Raw genomic sequence first — 22,531 nt, 5'->3', positions numbered from 1 at the left:
TCTCTCTCTCTCTCTCTCCCCTTCTCTCTCTCTCTCTCTCTCCCCTTCTCTCTGTCTCCTTCCTCCTCCTCCTCCTCCCTCTCTCTCTCTCCCCTTCTCTCTGTCTCCTTCCTCCTCCTCCTCCTCCTCCTCCTCCTCCTCTCTCCCCTTAAATATGACAGTTCCAGAATTCACACCTCCACAAGGAACGCAAGATATATCTTCATCAGGTATTGGCGGCAGCAGCTGTGATATTTAAAGCAGAACTCCAGGCAAATCCAATCTGAACCCTTGCGGTGGGGCTATCCTCACACTGCAGGGGTTATGCGCTCGTTTTGTCTAGGGAGCTAAAGTTCTACGTGCCTAAACCACAGTCCCGGCTGGCTCTTAGACCGCTCCCTTCAGCTTTGCCCCCCTCAACTCCAGCGGTCTATGGTCATGTGAATCATCACGTTCTATACAGGGTATTGAACATGGGGATGCTGTGGGACCATCACTGGAACGGGGGAGGAGACAGGCTGGAGGGAGCGATGTAAGAGCCAGCCGGGATTGCGGTTCGGGTGAGTGTAACTTTACATCAGCTCCCTTGACAAAACGAGCACTTAACTCTTGCAGTGTAGGGGGTAGTCCCACTGCAAAGGTTAAGATTTGATTTGCCCAGAGTTTTGCTTTCATCACATTAAGCTGATCTAGCATATTATTTACAAATAGTGATTTTCTTCTTGCAATCATAATGGAAGGTCTGCTGTAAGCCGAGGGAAAGCATTAGCTGCCAGGCACTAGGGACCAAGATGACAGGCTAATGTCTGGAGATCCCATATAACCCTCATGGACATGGAGACTCGTATCCTAAGAGAACATGTGTTTACCTTGAAAGTGCAACATCACCATGTGGGGAAAAATCCATGATCATCCAGAGATGAGCTGACTTTCCAAATGAAATGTTCCCTGTGTTCTCTTATTTTAGGGAACATAAACTTGTACCCATAACATCACCTTTCTATATGACGCAGGCTTTATTTGAAGGATCTTAATCTGTCACAGTGCTTCATCAATCTTGGCTAGTCGCTCCATTGAAAAGCAGACGCAGTGTCAGCAGTGTAATGTTCTCCAGCTGAATCAGAACACTGTTCTCTCTCCGAGTCCTCAAACACTATATTATAAAGAATCTTTATGTCAATACAATCAGATTCATGTAAATGTTACCATTGGGTGTTCATTTACAAATATTGACTCTGTGCATAAATTGGAAATATATATTAGAGATATATGGAGATGTATATATCTCAGAGACATGCGGGTAGGTTAATAGTTTTCTGTCTAAATCAGCCCTAGTATGTGTCTGTGTATGTATGCGTTTGATTTAGGGACCTTAGATCGTAAGATCCTCGGGGTCATGGACTGATGTGAATGTGCACTATGGATAACGCTGTGTAAATTGTCATCACTATATAAATACACATATACATACACTATATTGCCAAAAGTATTGGGCCAGCCCTCCAAATCATTGGATTCAGGTGTTTCAATCACCCCCTTGGCCACAGGTGTATAAAATCAAGCACCTAGGCATGCAGACACTTCTACAAACATTTGTGAAAGAATGGGTCGCTCTCAGGACAATGTAAATAAAGCTATACAACGAGGGAAATCTAAATCATTTATAAGGAAATATGCCTAGGTAAGATAATTTAATGATTGAATATTCAGATTCGTACATAAGCCTGCCTGTAAGTGGCTATCTTAAAGGGACCCAAAAGTAACAGGTGGAGTCTGGTGGGTGGAGATTCACACTGGCTTCTGTGGTCTCTGACATTAACATCCGCCTGGCAGAGTTCCTGTCCACTGTGCAGTTCCCATGCCCCCTGTAATATAATATACACTGAGTGGCCAGATTATTATGACCACCCCATCAGTACTTCGTTGGGCCACGAGATGACTTTGTTGGGCCGCCTCGTGACTCCACGAGATGTTGAAAGGTGATGTGAGGAATCTGACACTGCACTGTTGCCCTTCTGTTGTCTTGTACCAGTCTTGCCACTCTCCGTTCTGCCCTAACATTGACTAGTCGCTGACGGCCACAATTCGCACGTTCAGACCCAGATTTTCGGCTGACACCCCAATCTTTAAACACTTTAACAATGAGCCCCTCTTGAACATTTAACGAATTCTGCTGTTTTGCTGATACTCGCTCCATGGCTCCGAGCGCCAACAATCATCCCACGTTCATAGGCTGTTAAATCGCGTTGTTTACCCGTATCTTCAGAAACAAATCACTTCTACTGTCGTGGTAAACAACCTGCTTCCCTATTTATAATGGTCTGGCCCTCTAGCAACTTCAGCGTGAAATTATAGCTAATTTGCCTACAAACGTCAGGTGGTCATAATAATCTGGCCACTCAGTGTATATTAATTACAAATCCATGTTGACAGTGGCCCCTCTATTAATGGCCACAGCAGGTATACTGACCCAAGAGCCTAAGAAAAGATCTTCCCACGGTAGTCACTGAGAGATTACAGAAGCTGCTTGCCAATTTCTATATAAATGTTTCTCTTTACAGTGCTTTCTACAGGAGTAGCTCGGCCTTTAAATCTAACTAAACACTGACTATTCAGGTTTATATTGTGCACCTTTAATATATCTCTCCCTCCTCTACAGGTTCAAGGTGTGATGATGTCACTGGCCCAGATACAGGGATTGAATGGTCCCCTGGACCTGTACAAACAGCACATGCAGCAGCTGATGCAGTGGGCTTCAGAAAGTCATGACCATTGGACCAGTTTTTGCATGGAGAGGGCCCAGTATGAAGTCCTTGTATCGGAGTCTGGTAAGCATTCTTAAATCATTCCAAGGAGCTATTAAAGTTTCTGTCTGGACTAAATGAAAATAAAACATATTTAAAGCAGAACTGGGGGCACATAGAATCTGTGCTCAACTTTGTCTAGGTTCTAGAAAAAAAAAAAGTTATACTCACCCAAACTATGGAGCTGGCTGCTACTCTGGTCCCTGAAGCCTGTCTCTTCCTCTGCTACAGCGATGGTATGTCCCTCAGCATCCTCACATCCTATATACTGTGTATAGAATGATAAATCAAGTATCCTAAGAGCGCTGCAGCGGAGGGGGAGAGAGGCTCCAGGGACTTTTTTTTTTAAGCAACTTAGCTCTTGCAGGGCAGTGCTAGCCCTACTGCAAGGGTTAAGAACTTTTTTTGTCTGGCGTTCTGCTTTAAGTGTCCACTTTATGACAGCAATCCCCTCTTGAGGTTCTGTAGTTTTTCTTGACAGGAAGAGGCTGTATCAGCTGTATTGAACTAGACAGAGCCATGTGTGCTGCAGTGGCTACATTTGGTCCAGTAACAAACCCACTTTTAGCCCTTTCAGCAGGACTTTTTGACATGCAGTCTCCAAAAAATGCTCACCTTCTCAGTTCATAACTGCTGAGTTCTAACTGTGTCGAAACTGGTGGTTGGCCTTTGTTTGCATTACAGTGTAGCCTGAGCATATCATGATTTCATTTAGGCTCGGATCCAGTCGGCTAACCTATAAGTGTATTCCAGTCAGTGCACTTTTATGTAACATCTGCCTGATAGTCATTTTTAGGAAGGCTTTTAAACTGTTTTCAAATGTGACCAAAGCCTTTTGTGATATTTGCCTAGAACAGCATTCTTAATCATCTTTCAGCCAGGGCACCCTTTAAAAATAAACAAAATCTTGAGGCACCCCAGTGTAAAATGTAAATTGTGTATATAATGCATATGTATGTGTGTATATAGCTAGCTAGATAGATATATATGTGTGTGGGTAGATCGCTAGATACATACATATACACACAGTACATTGGTATCACCTGACTAAAGCCTAACGCATACAATATTTTCAATTAAAGCCAAGGGCTTCAAAGTGAATTTCCTACTGACATATTCTATTACCAGATTTTGTTAGGCTTTTCATAATTCAAGTCTGGTCACAATTTATTGCAGGTTTTTTCACTCCCTTAAAATATTGCTGACTAGTAACTGGCATAATTGTAGGTTTCTAAGAGATGTTTTTTAAGAGGAACTTTACCCATATTTTTGAGATGGCAACAAATACACCTAGAAATGGCAATCTACAGACAGATACTTATAGATCATTGCAGGCTTTGCATACCTTATTTCTCTTTTCCTCCCCAGTCTTCACAGTGGCCATTTTTACTAAGGGCAGATTACTAGATCCCTGGAACTCTGGCACATGTGACTAGGACATGTGACCATGCACATAATCTCAGGGGAGGAAAATGCCTTTCCCTGAGATTTCATGAGATTACAGATGAGATTTCCCAGCAATGCTCTGCTGATGTAACCTTCCCAGGATGCAACACTTGGGTACATTACATCACTAATGCCCAAGAGGACCTGGAAGTGGAAAAACAATAATTGTAAGTAAAAGAAAAATGTTTAATGAATGTAAGATGATTTCATATCGGCATGCAGAGCTGCAAGCTGAGGGGATTTTTAGTGAAAGGGGGTAAAGATCCACTTTAAGGAGAGCAGCAAGATATGCCACATTTTATCTACGTAAAATAAAAGTACAGTAAACTCCCCGTTATCCGGCATCCATGGGGATTGGTAGATGCCGGATAAATGTAGTTTCTGGTTGCTTGGGATTTACTATTACAGATAGGTCTGACTAATGCCATACCCCATACTATACCCAGGGGCGTCTCGAGGCCGGATGTTACTTGGTCTCCAGACCGGTTGACACCCCGCCGTGTCGCCGTCGCGCCTGCACGGCCATCTGATTGACGCCTGTTGGCGGCCATCTTGGTGATGGACGCTGGCAGAGAGAGGAGGGGAAGTTCTCCCGGCGGGATGAGTTATGCCGCCAGGTCCCCTCCTCCCTCATGACACTGTCGGGCTCTCGGTCCATGACCGAGTACCTGACTTTTTAGAGTGGGTGACACCAAAATGACAGTCATAATGGTGTCACCCGGGTGCGGGCCGCACCCCCTTTGTGACGCCACTGACTATCATAACATAAACTCTGTAGTGACTTCATATTAATATTGAAATGCAGTAATCAAAAGCAAATTAAGACAAATAGACACACAATAATTTCCAGGATAATACATGCCGCAGGACAGTGAGTACACAGGGGATTGTTTTTTTTTCTGGTTAGATGAGAGTTCTGGTTATTTGAATACCTGATAACTGAGAGTTTGCTGTACATGAGAAATAAAGATTTGACAAAATAGACCAGAAATTGCCCAAATGAAATCTGCCCACATTTAATCCAGTAGAAGTATTATTATTCTCATTATATTAAACGATTTGTTAATCTAGCCTCTCATAAAACCATTTCAAGGGACACGGCAAAATGCAATAATCCTGCCTAATGAATGTCTATAGTGGAACTTTGCATATGACACTAGCAAGTCTTACATCTGCCCTTCTTTGAATATCTTGTTTTATTCTGCTCTTCAAACCCGGTCTTGTAGAGATCAGCCCTGCAATACTCATTAATCATACAATATGTTCTTTGTGGCATTGTTCATCCTAATATGTACATGGTGTCTTAGGAATCCCTGGCCGTTTTGCCCGAGGGCAGATACCTGTATTTCTGCCATGCTGTGCAGTAACTGTTTCCCTAAAGTCATAAGATGAAGATTAATTTCACTAATTAACCTGTATGTCCCAATGCCCCTAAACATATCTTGTTCTTTGTCTAAAAGAAACCGGAGTTCAGCCCTGGTTTTCTGAATGTACATGCACTATTAAAGCAACCCTGTCAGGCTGAAAAAAGAAATGTTATTGCAGGTCCGTGCTTTAGAACAGCTCTTACTTACACCTCTCCAGTTGCCCGCGTCTCCTACCTTTCTTCCACTCCCAGCATCTGTAACACTCTTCTGCATTCAACACTTCCGGGAGTGTTGGATACCTGTGTACAGGTGGCCATACATCTGCTGATTATCGTACGATAATCGTGGGAAATACAGCAATCGTACGATAATCGGCAGGTGTATGGAAGGCGTGTGAACGTTTCTACTGTACGGTCGCACATCTTTTGTCTTACAAGCACGCTGGAAAACCAGCCGGGTTTGTGGCGTGCTCGTAAGACAAATGCCAAACGGGCCGGTGCGAGCAAGCGCACACTGCCCGCTCAGCACTGCAGTCATCGGAAGCCCTCCCCTCGGCGGGGAGGGCTTGCGATGATCGCAAGTACGTTCTGCCTGATCTTACCTTACAACCATCGCAAGACGAAAGTTGTGCGATAGTTGTAAAGTGTATGGCCAGCTTTACACGCCACCCGCTGGGGATCATCCTCTAACCTCTGTTACTACATGAACCTTCACAAGGGACACAGACATCTGACACTTCCAGAAGTGTCGAATGCCAAGGAGAGTGATGAAGGCTGGAACAGTGGAAAGGTAGACGCAATCCGCCGGAGAGGTCAGTATAAGAGCGGTTCTATTTCAGTTTTTTTCTAGCCTGACAGGTTTGCTGTAAAGATAGTCCCCAGTCATTATTTAAAGCATATCTGTAGTCAAAAACTAAGCAGTTTAATATTTCTACTAAACTATGGGTTCAGCTAACTTTAGATTAAAGGGTATCTATGGCCAAAAGTAATATATAATAATAAACGAATGAATAAATGCGTATGTGTCTATTGGATTTCCATAAGTTCTATCCCAGTCCTAATAACCATATCCATCTAAAAGTTTGTAAACTTACTTTATGAAGATGCCCATAGGATGTACTTCCTCAATGCAATGACACAATTTCACCCAGCCCTGGGAATATGCACTTCCTTGTGTCATAACTCTCACAGAGCCTACCTTCTGAACTATAACACAATGGCTGAGCAATGTATGATGTAGTCTTGAGAAATCAAGATTGCATCACATCAAGCAGCAGGGAAAGAGACGCAAAGCACACTGGGAATCCAGGAAGTTGATGAAAGTGATGGGCAGATGGAAGGCACGCTCACTGCTTAAAAGGGATTTCTTCAAGTGAGGTTTGATCGCATTATCAAAAACAACTGTAATATGTATTCCTATTACAATGCGGATGTTATTACAGGATTGTATATGCCGGGACTTTAAAACTCCTGTAAATTAAAGGAGAATTATGAGGCGAGTGATTTTCAGTGTGCGAACACATACCGGCGCTCGCTCACTTCTCGATCCTGTGCCGGCAGAGAGCCGTGACAGGGGAGGGACTGGATTCCCTCCTCCTTGCTCCGATCCTCCAGCGCTGACTGGCGGAACAGACGGGGGAGGGGCGGGTACAGCTGGCTCTGCCTCTAGATAGGCAGAGCCAGCTTTCACTCACTCAGCTGTGTGGATCCAGACATAATTGTTGGGATCCGTTCCAGCTGCGGCGTCTCAGTATATACTGAGCTTAGGGTGACGGGAGAACGCTAGTTTGTGTCCTCCTGTTACCATTAGGAGAACTATGGGGAAAAGCCCTAACCCCATAGTTCTTCTTTAAGCAATGAGGTGCACACAGGAGATACAGACTCTGTGCCTATACCATTGTACTGTGGTATATACAGGTGAAACTCGAATAATTAGAATATCGTGCAAAGTTCATTTATTTCACTAATGTAACTTAAAAGGTGAAACTAATATATGAGATAGACTCATTACATGCAAAGCAAGATAGTTCAAGCCGTGATTTGTCATAATTGTGATGATTATGGCTTACAGCTCATGAAAACCCCAAGAACTCCATATCCACAACCTGAAAAAAGTAGATTATTACATGCAATCAATAAAACAAGGATTGTACATAGAACAATATCGGACCTCTGAGAAGTACAAGCATGCATATGTACTCAGTACTTGGTTTGGGCCCCTTTTGCAGCAATTACTGCAATTACTTTTGCACGATATTCTAATTATTCGAGTTTTACCTGTACAGTGAAGGGAATTTATCGAAACTCTAGCATGTAGATTATGGAGCAGCTGTGCATGGTGACCAATCAGCTTATCTCTTTTATTTTAAAACCTTAGCTGGAAAGACTGAAGAGAGGAACTGGTTGCCATGCACAGCTGCTCCAGATTCTGTCTGCTCCAGTTTTGATAAATTCCCCCCTGTATGTTATCTGTATGGTTGTTATGCAGGGAGGTTAATTGGGTCTATTACAGAGCTCCCTCTAGTGGTTAGTGTGCAAATCTCTAATATAAAAACAAATATATTAATGTGCAAGCATTTAAAAATGTTATGGTCACCCCAAACATCTTTAAAGTGACGTTAAACTCCGGAGTTAAATCTTAAAAATGCGTTCAAGTACCTTAGCTATAAACTAAATGTATGTTATTTGTGTATCACTCAGCTGTAGATCCTCAAATCATCTCTGAATTGGTGCTGACACTGTCCTTCCTTCTGGAGAGTGGCTACTTTTGTTCCCCATGGTCCCTGTGTGTGTTGTAAAGTAGCCACCGCTCCAAATTTGCTCCTGTGATGGACTACAATCTGATGTTTAGTTTACTAATTTGTATTGAGATTGTAGTCCATCATGAGAGCAAGCTTGGAGCCATGGCTAGTTTACAACACACACAGGGATCATGGGGAACAAAGTAGCCCCCCTCCAGAAGGAAGGACAGTGTCTGCACCAATTCAGAGATGATTTGAGGATCTACAACCGAGTGATATGCAAATAAGATACATTTTTGTTATTAAGGTACTTTAATGTAATGTATTTTAAAGATTTAACTTTAGCGTCACTTTAAGGTGAATTGCCACAATAACTTAAAATATGTGCTCACTAGAAGTATGCTATACATCCCCTTCACAGCTCCTGGAACCAGTATCTATTGTTGATTAGTTCATATTAAGGGCAGCAAATTAAATCACCACCCCGGTCATGTATGCATCATCATATTATAATTCTATTATGTCTTTTTTAGGTCCGGTCATCGGAGAGAATCTAGATCAGTTAATGCCGGTTTTGAAGACCTGCCTTCAACCAACCAAAGATCCTCAGATGCGCCTGAAAGTGTTCACCATGTTGTCCAAACTTCTCCTGAAACCCAGTGAAACTGTCAACTCAGAAGGGTTTGTCGAGTTTCATAGCTTTTCCTTCACAGTAGAAAAGAATAAGCTTTCATTCATAGAAATTTGGGCACTCATCATAGAATATTGTAGACAGGAATGCTTGAAAGGCGTATTGTTCTGTCCTAGTCCTACACAGAAATGTTAATTAACTAACTAAAGGAAAGCAGAGCACAAGCGTGTCTCTTAAAGCAAACCCCCAGGCAGATGGTCTAATAGATAGCTGAAATTAGTATATTAATGCTCCTCAGGTATGTTCTCCTTTTATAGAGGCAGATATTAACAAATACACCCTAATAAAGGCTCTTACCATTTCCCTTACCTATACCTTTTTTATATGCAACTTTCTTCCTTCTTTTAACTCCGGTGATCTTCATATCTATTCTTCTTCCTTCTCCTCCTACTGTAGTTTAGCTGTACAACTTGATGATCAGTCAGTGCAGGGGCAGTCTTATTGCTTTGATCTCTCCTGCTATAAGCATCCCCCCCTATGTTAGGCCCCATTCACACCAGGGTGGTTGCGGTTTCCGTGCGGATTTTTGAAGGGCGGTTTTGGGTGTTTTTAATTGCGTTTCAGCGCTGAATGGTGTATTGTCAATCAGCCAGCTGGGTGGATCTTGACAGTATTGGCTGCGGTGCTCTCAGTATATAGCCGGCAATAGCTCCCTATATACTGAGCTTTGGGTCACGGGAGGACGTTAGTATATGTTCTCCCGTGACCCTAAAGAGAATTATGGGATAAAAAGGTTACCCCATAGTTTTCTTTAACTGGTCATACACCTTACCATTTTTTGTTGCTGCAAGAACCCTCTTTCGATATTTGCTCAAATAACCCATCATGCACAGACCAATGTCGTTTCAAAAATCTTCGTTAGCGATACTAACTCACCGAATTTCGTCGATCGACAGAACAGATTTCATTTGCACATGTGTAGTGTTCATGTTGCAATTTGTTTCGTACAAAAAAGCGACTAATCCATAGATTTTTCGAATTTCACAAAAAAAAAAAAGTTTTCCAGCCTGACCGAGGAAATTCGGCCAGTTGTACAGTAATTGTTGTCGTTCACTTCCCATCAAATGGCTGAATAGTGTGTGCGAAAACCCGGTCACATTCGATCTCAAAACGATAATCGCACGGTGTATGGGCACCTTAAGTCTTAAAACAAACATGTCAGCCTTAATCAGCATGCATCACTGAGAGTTGTTAAAGTAGTATTAAGGTCTGGGCGTTTTTTATCTTAATGCATTCTCTGCATTAGGGTAAAAACAGCCCAGGACCTTCTATTTTTTACTCCAGTCTCCCCCACACTTACCTCTCAGCTGCGCTCGTCCCCGCGGCTGGTCCCGAAGCGATCCTTCGTACCCCGAACTTTCCGGGTTGCAGGGGAGGATACTGATGGCAGAGGAGCCATAGGCTCCTTCTGCCATCAATCAAAGAAGGAAGGGGCGTGGCCTGCCACAGGGCTGTGTGTGTGTGTCTATGGACGCACACAGCCGATGCGGGGACGAGTGCGCACAGATGCCTCCATTAGAAGGATGGTGGCACCCGTGGAGGGGGCGGGGGGAAGAGCATGGCGGGGACACACTAGAAAACGAGGAAAGAGGTACTTAAAAAAAAACAAAAAACAGCAGCATCCAGCAAAGGAGGGTCTCCTTAAAGGAGAAATGGAAAAAAAAAATTGGCTTTTTTAAGTTACATGTTGGCTTGTTACAAAAAACTACTTCCACCATTGATGGATATATGTGAAAGTTCTCAAATCAGTGTAATACTTCAGCTATTTGGCCTGGTATTTGAAGCAAATTGTAGAATTCGATACCAATAAACATGATTTTAGTCTCATTTTATGTCCATGAATAAACAGCTTTATATAGACTGCTCTGTTGGCATTTTTCAGAACAGAATTTGTAGTTCTGCAGTTTTTCTACTCTGTTTGAATTTAATGTTGAAGCGCCTCCTGCTGGCAAATCGGCAAGAAATAGAACAGTCATCAACCAGAATAATTCTATTGGTATAAAGTAGGGCTGTTACTGATTAAAATTTTCGTGTTCGATGAATCAAAATTTTTTTTAATCGATTAATTTCGATTAACTATAACGCACATACAGATCCAACTACACTGGCCTATACACATACAGCACAGCAATGAAGTAATAAAATGAACTAGGATCACACTAATCCAGCACGTTATTAATCTCACGTGCCCCACTCAATATGGCCGCCGCTTGAGTGGGGCAACTCAGAATAATAACGTGCTGGATTAGTGTGATCCTAGTTCATTTTATTACTTCATTGCTGTGCTGTATGTGTATAGGCCAATGCCTTGGCTGGCGCTCGTGCAGAACAAGTTTCTTGGGCAAACCTCTTAGTTGTAATGAAACCGGAAGTCAGGCGGTCGCAGAAGTCGATAAGTGTCGGCAGATCACCAGTGATCGAGCGAAAGTTCGAACTTATCGAGTTCTGGGACCATAGTATCATAGACCATAGTAATCCATCACGTTCTTAATTGAGTGGGGCACCTGAGATAAATGACGTGCTGGATTTCTGTGATCCTAGTTCATTTTAGTACTTTATTGCTGTGCTGTATGTATATAGGGCAATGCCGCGGATGGCGCTCGTGCAGAAGAACTTTCTTGGCCAAACCTCATAGTTCTAAGGAAACCGAAAGTCAGGCGGTCCCAGAACTCGATAAGTTGGGACTATCGATAGAACACCGGCCCAAGTGGCTCCGTCGGCTAACGAAGGAAAGGGGGAGGAGTCCCGTGACGTCACGGACATCTATGTCACCGGACTCCTCCCCCCTTCCCTTCGTTAGCCGACGGAGCCACTTGGGGAAGGGGGAGGAGTCAGGTGATGTCCATGACGTCACCAGATCTCCGACGGGACTCCCGGAAGACCCTGAAGCCGGCGGAGAGGTGAGTGTTTTCATTATTGATCAAAATAATTTTAATCGATCAAAAATATTAACAATTAATCGGGTATTTACTCGTTAATTTCCGCAGCCCTAGTATAAAGTCTAAATAAAACACACAATTCCTTGGATTTCTTTAGACCTGCACAGAACTGGACGAATTACAATAAAAGAAATCCCAGTAGTTACTAAATCTGTTGCTGAAGTTGGATAGCTCCTTTAAGGTGTCACTCACTCCAGAACACTTGCTTTAACACATATTGCTTTGCGTTTTTGAAAGACTCCATTTGTATTAGGCATATAGTAATGCTATAGAATGGATTGCAATTCCGCAGACAGTTGAGTAGGCATATTACATAGTATTTGAGGTTGAATAAAGACATTAGTCATTTTTCTGTTCAGTATTCATTTGGCTGTTCAGATATTAGAGTGTGGAAGAGTTTGAAAGCGTCATATTTGGCAAATGTTATCTGTTAGCATCATTGTAAGAACAAAGTGCATTGACCTCCCCTGTCCTCCTTCTTAGCCTTAGGTTTATTAGTACTGTACATGTACGATTCAATATCACCTAATTGAGGAGCAGCAAAACATTTTAACTGATGGACCCATATTTATACTTTATCTGTTTTACCTGCAGGCAGTTCCATGTGCATTCAGAAACCCTCATAAAGGACATTTTGGCTCCCAACTTGAAATGGCAGGCGGGAAGGACAGCAGCAGCCATCCGGACCATAGCCGTGTCCTGCCTCTGGGTCCTCGTTCACAGTGAAGTTCTTTTGCAGCAAGAGGTACTGTGATGTAATATGCTGGGTTCATGATTTTACCCAACCTTACAATACTGACTGTGGTTTTTTGTCATGAAGTCAACCTGTCAAATAACTGAGGCACATAAACATTACTTGTCTTGAAATCTCTATGGAGGACCTAGGCCCAGGCTGCATACAGGCCCTCAATGTCTACTGGCAACTGTGACATTTGTAAGTTAAATGATAGAGAGTGAGGCTGACTGCCAGGAGGGACCTGGAGAAGTCCATGGCTAGTATACAGACTTAAGCTGGCCATACCTCTATAGATTAGCTGCAGATTTTCTATGGTCAGATGGAAGAAGTGCAACAGATTCCTCCATTTATGCTAAACTGTGTGGATGGAGGAATCTCCCACTGGCCAAGCTTCAGTATCTTGCTAGTCGGCCCCGCTGGCTCTCCGAACACCTGAACAATGCCTGCATCCAATCAGATAGTTCAGGTAGCTGAGCCAACTAGCAAGATACTGAAGCTTGGCCCAGTGGGAGATTCCTCCATCCACACAGTTTAGTGTAGATGGAGGGATCTGTTGCACTTTTCCCATCTGACCATAGAAAATCTGCAGATAATATATAGGGGTATGGCCAGCTTTATGAATGCAAAGAATACCCAATCATGAGCAAGGGGAAAAAAAGTATTTTTGCTTGCATACGATTGGGTGATAGAAGTCAGAGGAGCTTCACCTCATTTATTAAACTAAGGGGAAACTTCCCCTGCAAAGTGCAAATTCCATTGTAAAGTGAACTGTCTTTTATTAAATCAAATCCAACGACCCAGAGGAAGTGTACTGATAAGGACAACTGACTTTCCGATGACTTTACCGGTCTGAATACTTGCTCTGGTTTAGTGACCAAGAGCATTGAAGCCAATAGAAAGGAAAATTCAAGTGTTGTAGGTTGACTCCCATGTTCAGTTTTATAATGACCCCAATAGAGCTGACTGCAATTAGAAGATGACATTTGATTTTCAAATAACCAGTCTTTGGTGTTGGAGCCCCAGAGGTTGATAAGGTTCAAGTTACTTTAGCGCAATAAATTTCACCCAACAGTAAATTTTATCACTGGCTAGTTAATGAATATTGCAGATATTCTAAAGTTTTCAAATGTTTCTGTCACCTTTGTCCCAGTGACAATGGTCACCAGGTCATATAGGGAGAGAGGGGAATAAACAGTAATAAATCCCTGCGTTTCTAATCCCTCACCACTACAAAAGTTTCAAGTGCATTTATACTACACTATACTACATTGCCAGATAATCCCCTAGTCATCACAATCATTGCTTGAAACTCTTACAACTATCTGGCTGTGTACTGGCACCCATACTGCACCCAGGTGACAAAGTGCTCTAACTTGCATTGTGTGTCTTGCAGATCCGTCACATACAGGACATTCTGATGCCCACATTGCTCACCACTCTAGAAGAGGACTCGAAGACGAGCCGTTTGATGTCCTGTCGTATTATCAAGGCTCTCCTAGGGGCCTGCGAACACCATTTAGATCCAGACAGACTGAACAAGATCTACCTTGGCAAGTGTTCTATGAATATTGTTAATTAATCTAAAGATGGATAAATGAATCATTCATTTGTGGGTACCTATAGAAGTTGGATGCACAAATTAATTGGCAGAAACAAGTGCATCAGCTTTCTTTGCACTTGCCTTAAAGACCAGTTGAAGTTTCATTTTAAAGCCTACTTGAACTCTTGCTAAAGCTAAATACATTCCAGGTGAATGAAAACAAAAGGTGTTCAATGTCTTACACTTCATTTTCCTTCAAATGCAGCCACAGCCTGACTAGAGATGCCTGTCCTTTTCCATCAGCTGCAGAGTGGGACCCTTGCTGTCTGCAGAGAAGCAGTTGTCTCTCTGCAAAGGTCCAACACACCCTGTACTGCATCAGACTATAGCTCTGCAGTCAATGAAGCTTGTGCTCCCAGCTGGTTGGAGAGCTCTGGCTCTGAGTTCGCAGGAGGGCATGACAGACCATTGCAGAGAGATGCCTACCTCCCCACAGAGAGCAAGTGTCCCACTTTGCAGCAGGCTGGCAGAGGACAGGCTTTTCTACTTGGGCTATAGTTGCTTCAGAAAGAAAACCCACAGAAAGACATTAAATACTTTTTGTTTTGTTTTAGAATGTATATAGCTGATTGAAACTGAGAGTTTGGCTTTAAATGAGCTAAATACACCCGGTGCATCAAAACAAAAGGTATGCAAAGTGTTAGTTGATTTTCTTTAGAAAGCAGTTGTGACCTGAGTAGAAAAACATGTCACCTGCCAGCATGCTGTAAAGAAGGATCCATGCTCATTTTGGTCAAGCAGCCCTCTCTGCAGAGGTCCAACACTCCCCCCGGGCTTATTTCCACCAGCCTGTGTGCTCATCGCACTGTCCTGTTCCCGGAACGCAAGGGATCACATACACAAAGTCTACTTGGGTTCTTGGGCAGGAGGCGGCGTGGCAGTGCCATTCATGTCAATGGCACTGCAGGCACGCCCCCTCGCTCGCAGTGTGATCGGCTGCACAGGGCGACGTGGTAATACAATGCCCTGCGTTCCAGTGTGGTATGATCGGAAAATATCGTATATGCACTATTTTTTGCGATTGTGCCGCACTTGAACGCAGGGCATTGTTTTAACATGCGATTCTGTGCGGCCGATTGCTTTGCAAGCGGGGGCATGTCTGCAGTGCCATTGACACGAAGGACACAGACATGCCCCAGAACGCAAGGAGACTTTGTGTATGTGATCCGTTGCGTTCCAGGCACACGGGCTAGTGTAAACAAACCCTCCCTCCTGAGTGGGACCTATATGTGTACAATCGGCAAAGCTCATGCTCCATGCTGAGCCTTGGCACTGACCTGCCTTTTTAATAATTTGGCGGATCGGGTGAGTATAACTTTGTTATTTTCAGCCCTAGACCAAAGCGAGTGGTTAACCCTTGCAGTGGCGATTAGCCCCACTTAATTAAAAACAACCTAGAGTTCTTCTTTACAGTGGAAGGAAAGGCTACAAAACTTCATAACTGTTAAATGCTGATTGCCCTTTGCTTCTTTACTCCAAAAGTTTCTACTAAGTCGGCTTCTAAATACATTTTTCTATATGGTCACAATACTAAGCTCCGGCTAGTTCATGTGTCACTTTGTGTCCACAATGCTGTTGAATCCCAAAGCACAGTATCATCACCTGGAGGCGTCCATAGTTCCAGGATGTTGTTGGCTATCAGAGAAACATCTCATTAACATCAGAGAAAGGGGACAGCACCAGACATTTGTGGTCACGTGACCACATATAAAAAATTTGAAAACATTTACAGGGCTATTCACTAAAGTGTGAAGGTTCTCATTCATCCAGGTCTTGGTATATCTGTAAAAAAATAAGTCAAGGCAACTGGACTTGCTGTATTTTTCTTAAAGACGTTTCACTGGTCATCCAACCAGCTTTCTCAATTCAGAATGACTTCTACAAAACATTTCTGGGAAAAAATATGGTGAATGTCGCTCCAATCCACATAATCTGTCACAACCAGGTGTTGATTGCATTTGCATAATTGGAGCTAGGAGGTGTTATTACCTGCCCAGAGAGAGGTGTTAAAACAGCATTGTATGTGGCAGACAATAGATGTCACACTGGGCGTAAACGTCTGCGTAAACAGCCCATCCTGGGAGGGATATGTGCTGTGCATGATTGGGCACAGCAGCCTGTCCCTCCCGGGTCCTGTGGTTTCAGATTAAAGTGACACTAAACTCAGGAGTTAAACCTTAAAAATGCATTCAACTACCTTAAAGTATAATTAAAGCCTCGGGTGTTTTTGCATATATCTACTACTAGTATTACATATATGCAAAAAGTGTTTTTTTTTAAACGCTTTGAAAAGGGTTAATACTTACCCGCGTCTTTCCCGCGCGCTCCCGTCCGAAAATGTGAAAAATCTCGGGCAACCGCAAAGCATCTTGGGGCGGGCGCATGCACAGATCACATTTTCGGCCGGGACGTGAGGAGAGACACAAGGTAAGTCTATGGACGCGTGCACCCGCATGCAGACAACGTGGGACAGGAAGTGCCAGCAAGCCCAGAGGAGTCAGCGCTGGATCGGAGACCCGCCGCAGCGTTGGAGGGATAGATGAAAAAGACAGGAAAGAAGAAGATCGGATTAAGAGACATCATTTAAGGTAAGTGCTGACATTAACATTGGGGGAGGGAAACATTTTTTTGACTTTAATGTCACTTTAACTATTAACAAGAATGTATCTTATTTGTGTATCACTCAGCTGTAGATCCTCAAATCATCTCTGAATTGGTTCTGACTCCTGTGATGAACTACAATCCCAATACAAATTAGTAAACAAAACGTGAGATTGTAGTCCATCACAGGAGTGATCTTGGAGCGGTGGCTACTTTACAACACACACAGGGACCATGAGGAACAAAAGTAACCCCCCTCCAGAAGGAAGGACAGTGCCAGCACCAATTCAGAGATGATTTGAGGATCTACAGCCAAGTGATACACAAATAAGATACATTGTTATTCGTTAAAGTACTTGAATGTATTTTAAAGATTTAACTTTAGCGTCACTTTAAATCGTACAATGAACCCCTCTGTATCATGGCAGTTGGATGTATCATAGATTCTGGTATGCAAATAAATTCAATCTATCAAAAACATTGTGATCCTTTTTATTTATGCTCTTCAATAAAGCTGTTAACAGTAAAAGGGGCCTAATTCCGGGATAAAAACTCAACCTCTTCGCCATTGCTTTCTTACTTATATCAAACAGTAAATATAAGACCCCCTTCCCCACCAAATATCAAACAGCAGAATCAGGGCCCTTCCATGAACCATTTGGTGATGCTCTACTGACTCGTTTAGGTCCCAATATTGGAATCTGTGTTCTCTCCTTGGAAAAACCCTGACTCTGTTGTAAGTTGGGTATATACGGGAGGAATTTTGTGTATATTCATATATAATATACAGTACAACATAATGAGGGTAGTGTTGGAGGTTTTATCTTGGGTCTATGTCCAATGTATGATTTGAGTATAGGTCTGCATGAAAATAGGTTATTTATTTTTCATGAATATATTTAGGAAACAGTAAAGGTGACAAATACAATATTATTAGCTCCCTAAAAACCTTTGTGTGATGCATTTTCTTATTTATCTTTTCTATTGGTCTTCACAGAGGTATTAAAGCGACTTGACGATGCTTCAGATGAAGTCCGAATCACAGCTGCTAAAACACTTAGTGTGTGGTTTAAATGTATTGACGACCGGTATGACAGGACTACCTATAAGGCCCACCTGGAATTCTTATACCGAGGTCTCCTTGTGTACCTTGATGACTCTGATGCAAACCTGCAGTCTACAGTACTAGGTATGTTCTATGTCTAGGAATTTAACATTGCTTTAGAACAGTGCCATATATAAAAAAAATATTGCTTGCCAGCTGATCTACTAAAGCAGACAGCCCGAAAAATGTGTGTTGGGTCCAACTTGTGCTGGATGGAGAAGTAAATGCAATGCTCATGGCATGCTCTATACGTTCCCCTGACATTTGATACGCTTTTAATGGGGAGCCTACAAAGTGCTTGGCGAGTATCAGGAATGTGTGCAGTGTAACACTTTCAACACTTGTTTGTACAGTACTTTTTATAGTTATCCTGTCAGTTTGTCCATTCAGGGCTTGTTCACACCAAGCGTGTTCCAAGAGCAGTTACAGACCGGATCAAAACTGCGTCCAATGTATTCCAATGGTATTTTGGGCTCTAGTTCACACCGCAGCGTTCAGTTCCAGAGCATGAAAAAAAATGCAGCAAGCCCTATTTTTCCTGCTCTGGAACACATGTAAACGCATGACAAACGCATGCCAAAACACTGAAAGGCCATTTTAACCACATGCTGACCGGTGTGTTTAGACCCCCTTCCGGTCCAGGCCATTTTTCAGTATTCAGCGCTGCGGTACTTTGACTGACATTTATTCCGTCATGCAACACTGTACTGAAACAAATTTTATACCATTTTTTTGGGGACAGATAGAGCTTTCTTTTGGTGGTATTAAATCACCACCACGGGGTTTTTTTTTTTACTATATAATGAAAAAAGTACCGAAAATTTTGAAAAAAAACCTGTTCTTAGTACGTTATGTTATAAAACATTTATTATTACCCAATTTTTTGGTAAAATATAAAAGACGGGGTCACGTCGGGTAAATAGACACCAAACAAAAATTGACCATAGCCGACGCTTTAAAAGCTTTTACCGCTCATCAGTTTAGTGTTATCAGTGATTAATGGCCCTAGAATTATTGCTCTCACTCCGATGTTCGCGACGCTATGTAACATGTGCGGCGCAATGGATGTAATCGGCATTTTCGCACGTAGGCGGACTTGGCGCATGTTTGCGTGTGCATGTGGGGGCAGGGGACTTTAATTTTTTTTAATTATTATTATTGCTTTGATATGTGACTTTACATTTTTTTAAACCTTTTTTTTTTCACTGAACTTTATTGCTATCACATAGGGAGCAAACAAGCTCCCTATGTGATAGCCAATTTGCAGTGACAGGTCCTCTTTATGGAGACACCAGGGGTCTTTAAGACCCCTGATGTCACTTGGGGACCCCCAGAGAAGCTGATGAAGCAGAGACCTGCTTCACCAGCTTCTCTCCGGTTTCTGTACCGGAGAGTGACACTGAACGCAGGAAGTGATGTAATACACACCACTGCCTGCATTCCGAAGAGGAGGAGATCAAACGGATTGATCTCCAGCCGCAGAGCTGCTGTGCTGGTCCCGGGATCACACCGGGAGCAGCGGAGCCCGGGATCATCAGCACAGGCTGCGGCGGAAGGGGGGACGCATACCCGCACGCAATTACAAGCGATCGGGCGTCTCTACAGACGCCTTAACACTTGTATGTAAACAGCCATCGCTGGCTGTTTACATAGAAAGCTGATTTCCCGCTCTCTAAAGACTCCCATCCGTTCTCAAGAAGCCGCTGTCCAGCCGATTAATTACAACGGCGGGGCCGGACAGCAGGTGGTTAAACTAAAAAAATATATATATATTTGTTTTATTATTATTTTTTTTAACCAAAAACTTTGCGGAACGCATCAAAAACGCGGTATAATGCACTGCGTGTGCAGAAACTCATGCAGATCTGGTCTGCATTTGGTGTGAACAAGCCCTAAGGGCAAGGTGGTAGATTCTCCTAAAGCCTACTCCCCGACCCAGGCACCTTCACAGTGCTTATTTACCACTTCCGCTGTAGAAGAGAGGCAGGGCTGATTTCACTGCAGCAGAAGCATACTGTGTTATCAGTTCCTGACTGATCAACATGTGTTCCTTTCTCATCTATTGAGGGACACAGGAATTTCGAAATTATGGGGTTATTATTGCAAAACATCAAACCACCCGCACGCACAAACCTTTCATAACAGTCTGTGGGGTTGGGTGCTTGGATTTATGGTGACACTGCATATCGAGGTAGATCTCGGGTGCCCAGTCTATTTCCATTGCCCACGTCACTTCTGGCTGACTTACACCCTCATCACCACCACCTGCCTGATTTTGTGAGTACCTGAGGCGATGCCTCACATTTGGGCTAATTGGGTTACAGCTGCTTGGACGCAACGTGTCATCACGAAGACACAGAAGAAAGTTCAGCTTTTATGGGTGACCTCATCCCTTACTTCCCTAGTGGTTTTGAGAGTGTTTACTTGGTTTCCCCAGAGGGAACTGGAACCTGGCACCCCTATTATAGGGTTGTCATCATTACAGTCTTTCTGAGCTCCACCAGGTGAGGCCGAGTCTTCCTCCATGTCCTCTCACTATTTCTAAGCTGTTTGTGCTCAGCTACTGGTGCATTCTGCCTGGAGAGGCTTTAGACACGCTCCTGTGCAGTCACTTGTGGAGTCTGACTCCTGAGCCATTCAAACCCAGGCCTGTGGCCCCTGTCACTGTCTCTGACTCTGAGTCCCAACAGTCTGTCTCTAAAGAGACTGTTTTTGAGGCACCGCGGTGTCCAGCATTTGATTTGCAAAGGGTTATTTCAAACCTTCTTCATGCAGTGCTTATTAACCTGGACTTTTAATGCTCCTGTAGCTAAGACCTTTCCACTAAACCTGCTATTTAACATATTCCTCAATGTGGGCTGGAAACACCCTGAAGGATCCTGGGCCCCCCAGTGAGCTTTTCCCTTTTGAGAGGGAAATTGTCTATGGTCTGTTCCCACCTCTTATACACCACCTCTTATACACCACCTCTTATACACCACCTCTTATACACCACCTCTTATACACCACTAGACTGGTTGAGGCTATGCTCGCCTTCTGCAATTCCACTGACCGACAACCAGATTCCCTCCTTAAAACCCAGTTTGAATTAACAGTCTAGCCCTCTTTCTAGTGTTGCTGATACCCATTCTGACACAGTTTGACAGAATACAGTTAAGATTCCCCTGAGGGATCCCTTCACCACTGGGGGTATGCCCCAATTTCATGGAGCAGCTGTAGCAATTGTCCTGAGCCTTGTACTTGTTACAAGCATTTTGGCTTCTATCCCCATGCTGGACAATGCAGAACTTACTACTTGTGACCGCACTGTCTTCCTTAGAGACAATGCATTGGTACCTGGCACTCCCAAACTGGTGATTTCCATACCAAAGATAGAGGTTTGGGCACCTGGATACTCCTCATCTCCTGCATGGCAGGCAGAAGTCATCATTGGAAGGCCCTGTGGCCCCCCTGCATTTTCAGCAGGCAGAACACGCTGGGTCCCTGCTGAATATAACCCCTGTCGGGGGTAGAGCCCGTTTAAAGGCCTTCATGGCACTTGATCACCTCGAGCTTGATCCCCCTTCTATGGGTGGTCCACAGCCACTTGAGGAAGTTTCACCAGATCCCTTCTTCCGTGTTCATATGCAAACGGAAGACTTTAATTATTGTCAATGAAGCCTCCAGCCTGCATGTGATCACGGTGTCAGAGCTGACATAGTGGTCACATGGTTAAGAACCACTCTGAATGCTACCCGATTGTCATCTCAGAGGAGCGGATGTTAATGAACATATCCTCATTTGCTGGAGCGAAACCTACATCACTTTGTATAGAGAGGGGAAAGTTTTTATTGCAGTCTCTACTACAGTTGGGCACAACCTGTGCCAGTAATACTGATTTGTCTGCCTCTGTTAGGTTGTGCGTTAGGGAGTTCTGCGTATTGGGTGGGAATCTGACTAGATTAGGAAATGGGACTAGGACTAGGGGGTGTAACATATTTTTTCTTTCAATATACTGACAGTATAAAAACGGTGTGCTTGTGTTTAAAATAAAGCTTGTTTCTATGTACAGTATATTCTGTAATTGTATGTTTATTACCGCTCACTAATATTCATGCAATGCCAGTTTATTGGCTCTAGATGGCAGTGTAATACCAAAATCCAGACCCATACTCTCGCTTGTATTCAATATTATTTTAATTGTTAAGATTTCAATTGTTGTTGAACTACAGATTAGCTGTAAGGTAGCACTGATGCATGCAGTTTGTTACCTGGTGGCCCATGGTTTGCCAAGCCCTAGTTTAGTGTGTTATTTATCTTTTGTATACATAACGATATAACATTTTTGTAGGCACAATGGATCTGGCAAAGGAAGAGTGCACTAGAGCAGGGCTTCTTAAAGTGTGGGTCGCGACCCCATATGGGGTCGCACAAGTGAATGGGGGGGTCACGATCCGAATCCCCAGCCAGGGCCACCAGGGGAAACGGCCAGTACTTGTGTGAGGGGCCCAGGCGGCAGGGGGAAGAGGGGAGGAGAGAGACGA

The 22,531-nt window shown here is 43.4% G+C and overlaps 1 protein-coding gene across 1 annotated transcript in view; it reads left to right on the top strand.

Annotated features, from left to right (window-relative positions):
* Window positions 1-22,531, top strand: part of DNAAF5 (dynein axonemal assembly factor 5) — a 51,933-nt gene that overhangs the window by 27,409 nt on the left and 1,993 nt on the right. The window contains exons 8-12 of the mRNA XM_018567908.1: window positions 2,639-2,807; window positions 8,870-9,017; window positions 12,561-12,711; window positions 14,096-14,252; window positions 17,901-18,092. Coding sequence (XP_018423410.1) covers window positions 2,639-2,807; window positions 8,870-9,017; window positions 12,561-12,711; window positions 14,096-14,252; window positions 17,901-18,092 — 817 coding nt within the window. The remainder of the gene's footprint in view (window positions 1-2,638; window positions 2,808-8,869; window positions 9,018-12,560; window positions 12,712-14,095; window positions 14,253-17,900; window positions 18,093-22,531) is intronic.

Source organism: Nanorana parkeri, unplaced genomic scaffold (genome assembly GCF_000935625.1).
Source record: "Nanorana parkeri isolate BGI_ZX_2015 unplaced genomic scaffold, ASM93562v1 scaffold3, whole genome shotgun sequence".
NCBI classification, from domain to species: domain Eukaryota; kingdom Metazoa; phylum Chordata; class Amphibia; order Anura; family Dicroglossidae; genus Nanorana; species Nanorana parkeri.
Note: the sequence above shows the minus strand (reverse complement) of the source record. Positions and strands in the feature narration are given on the sequence as shown.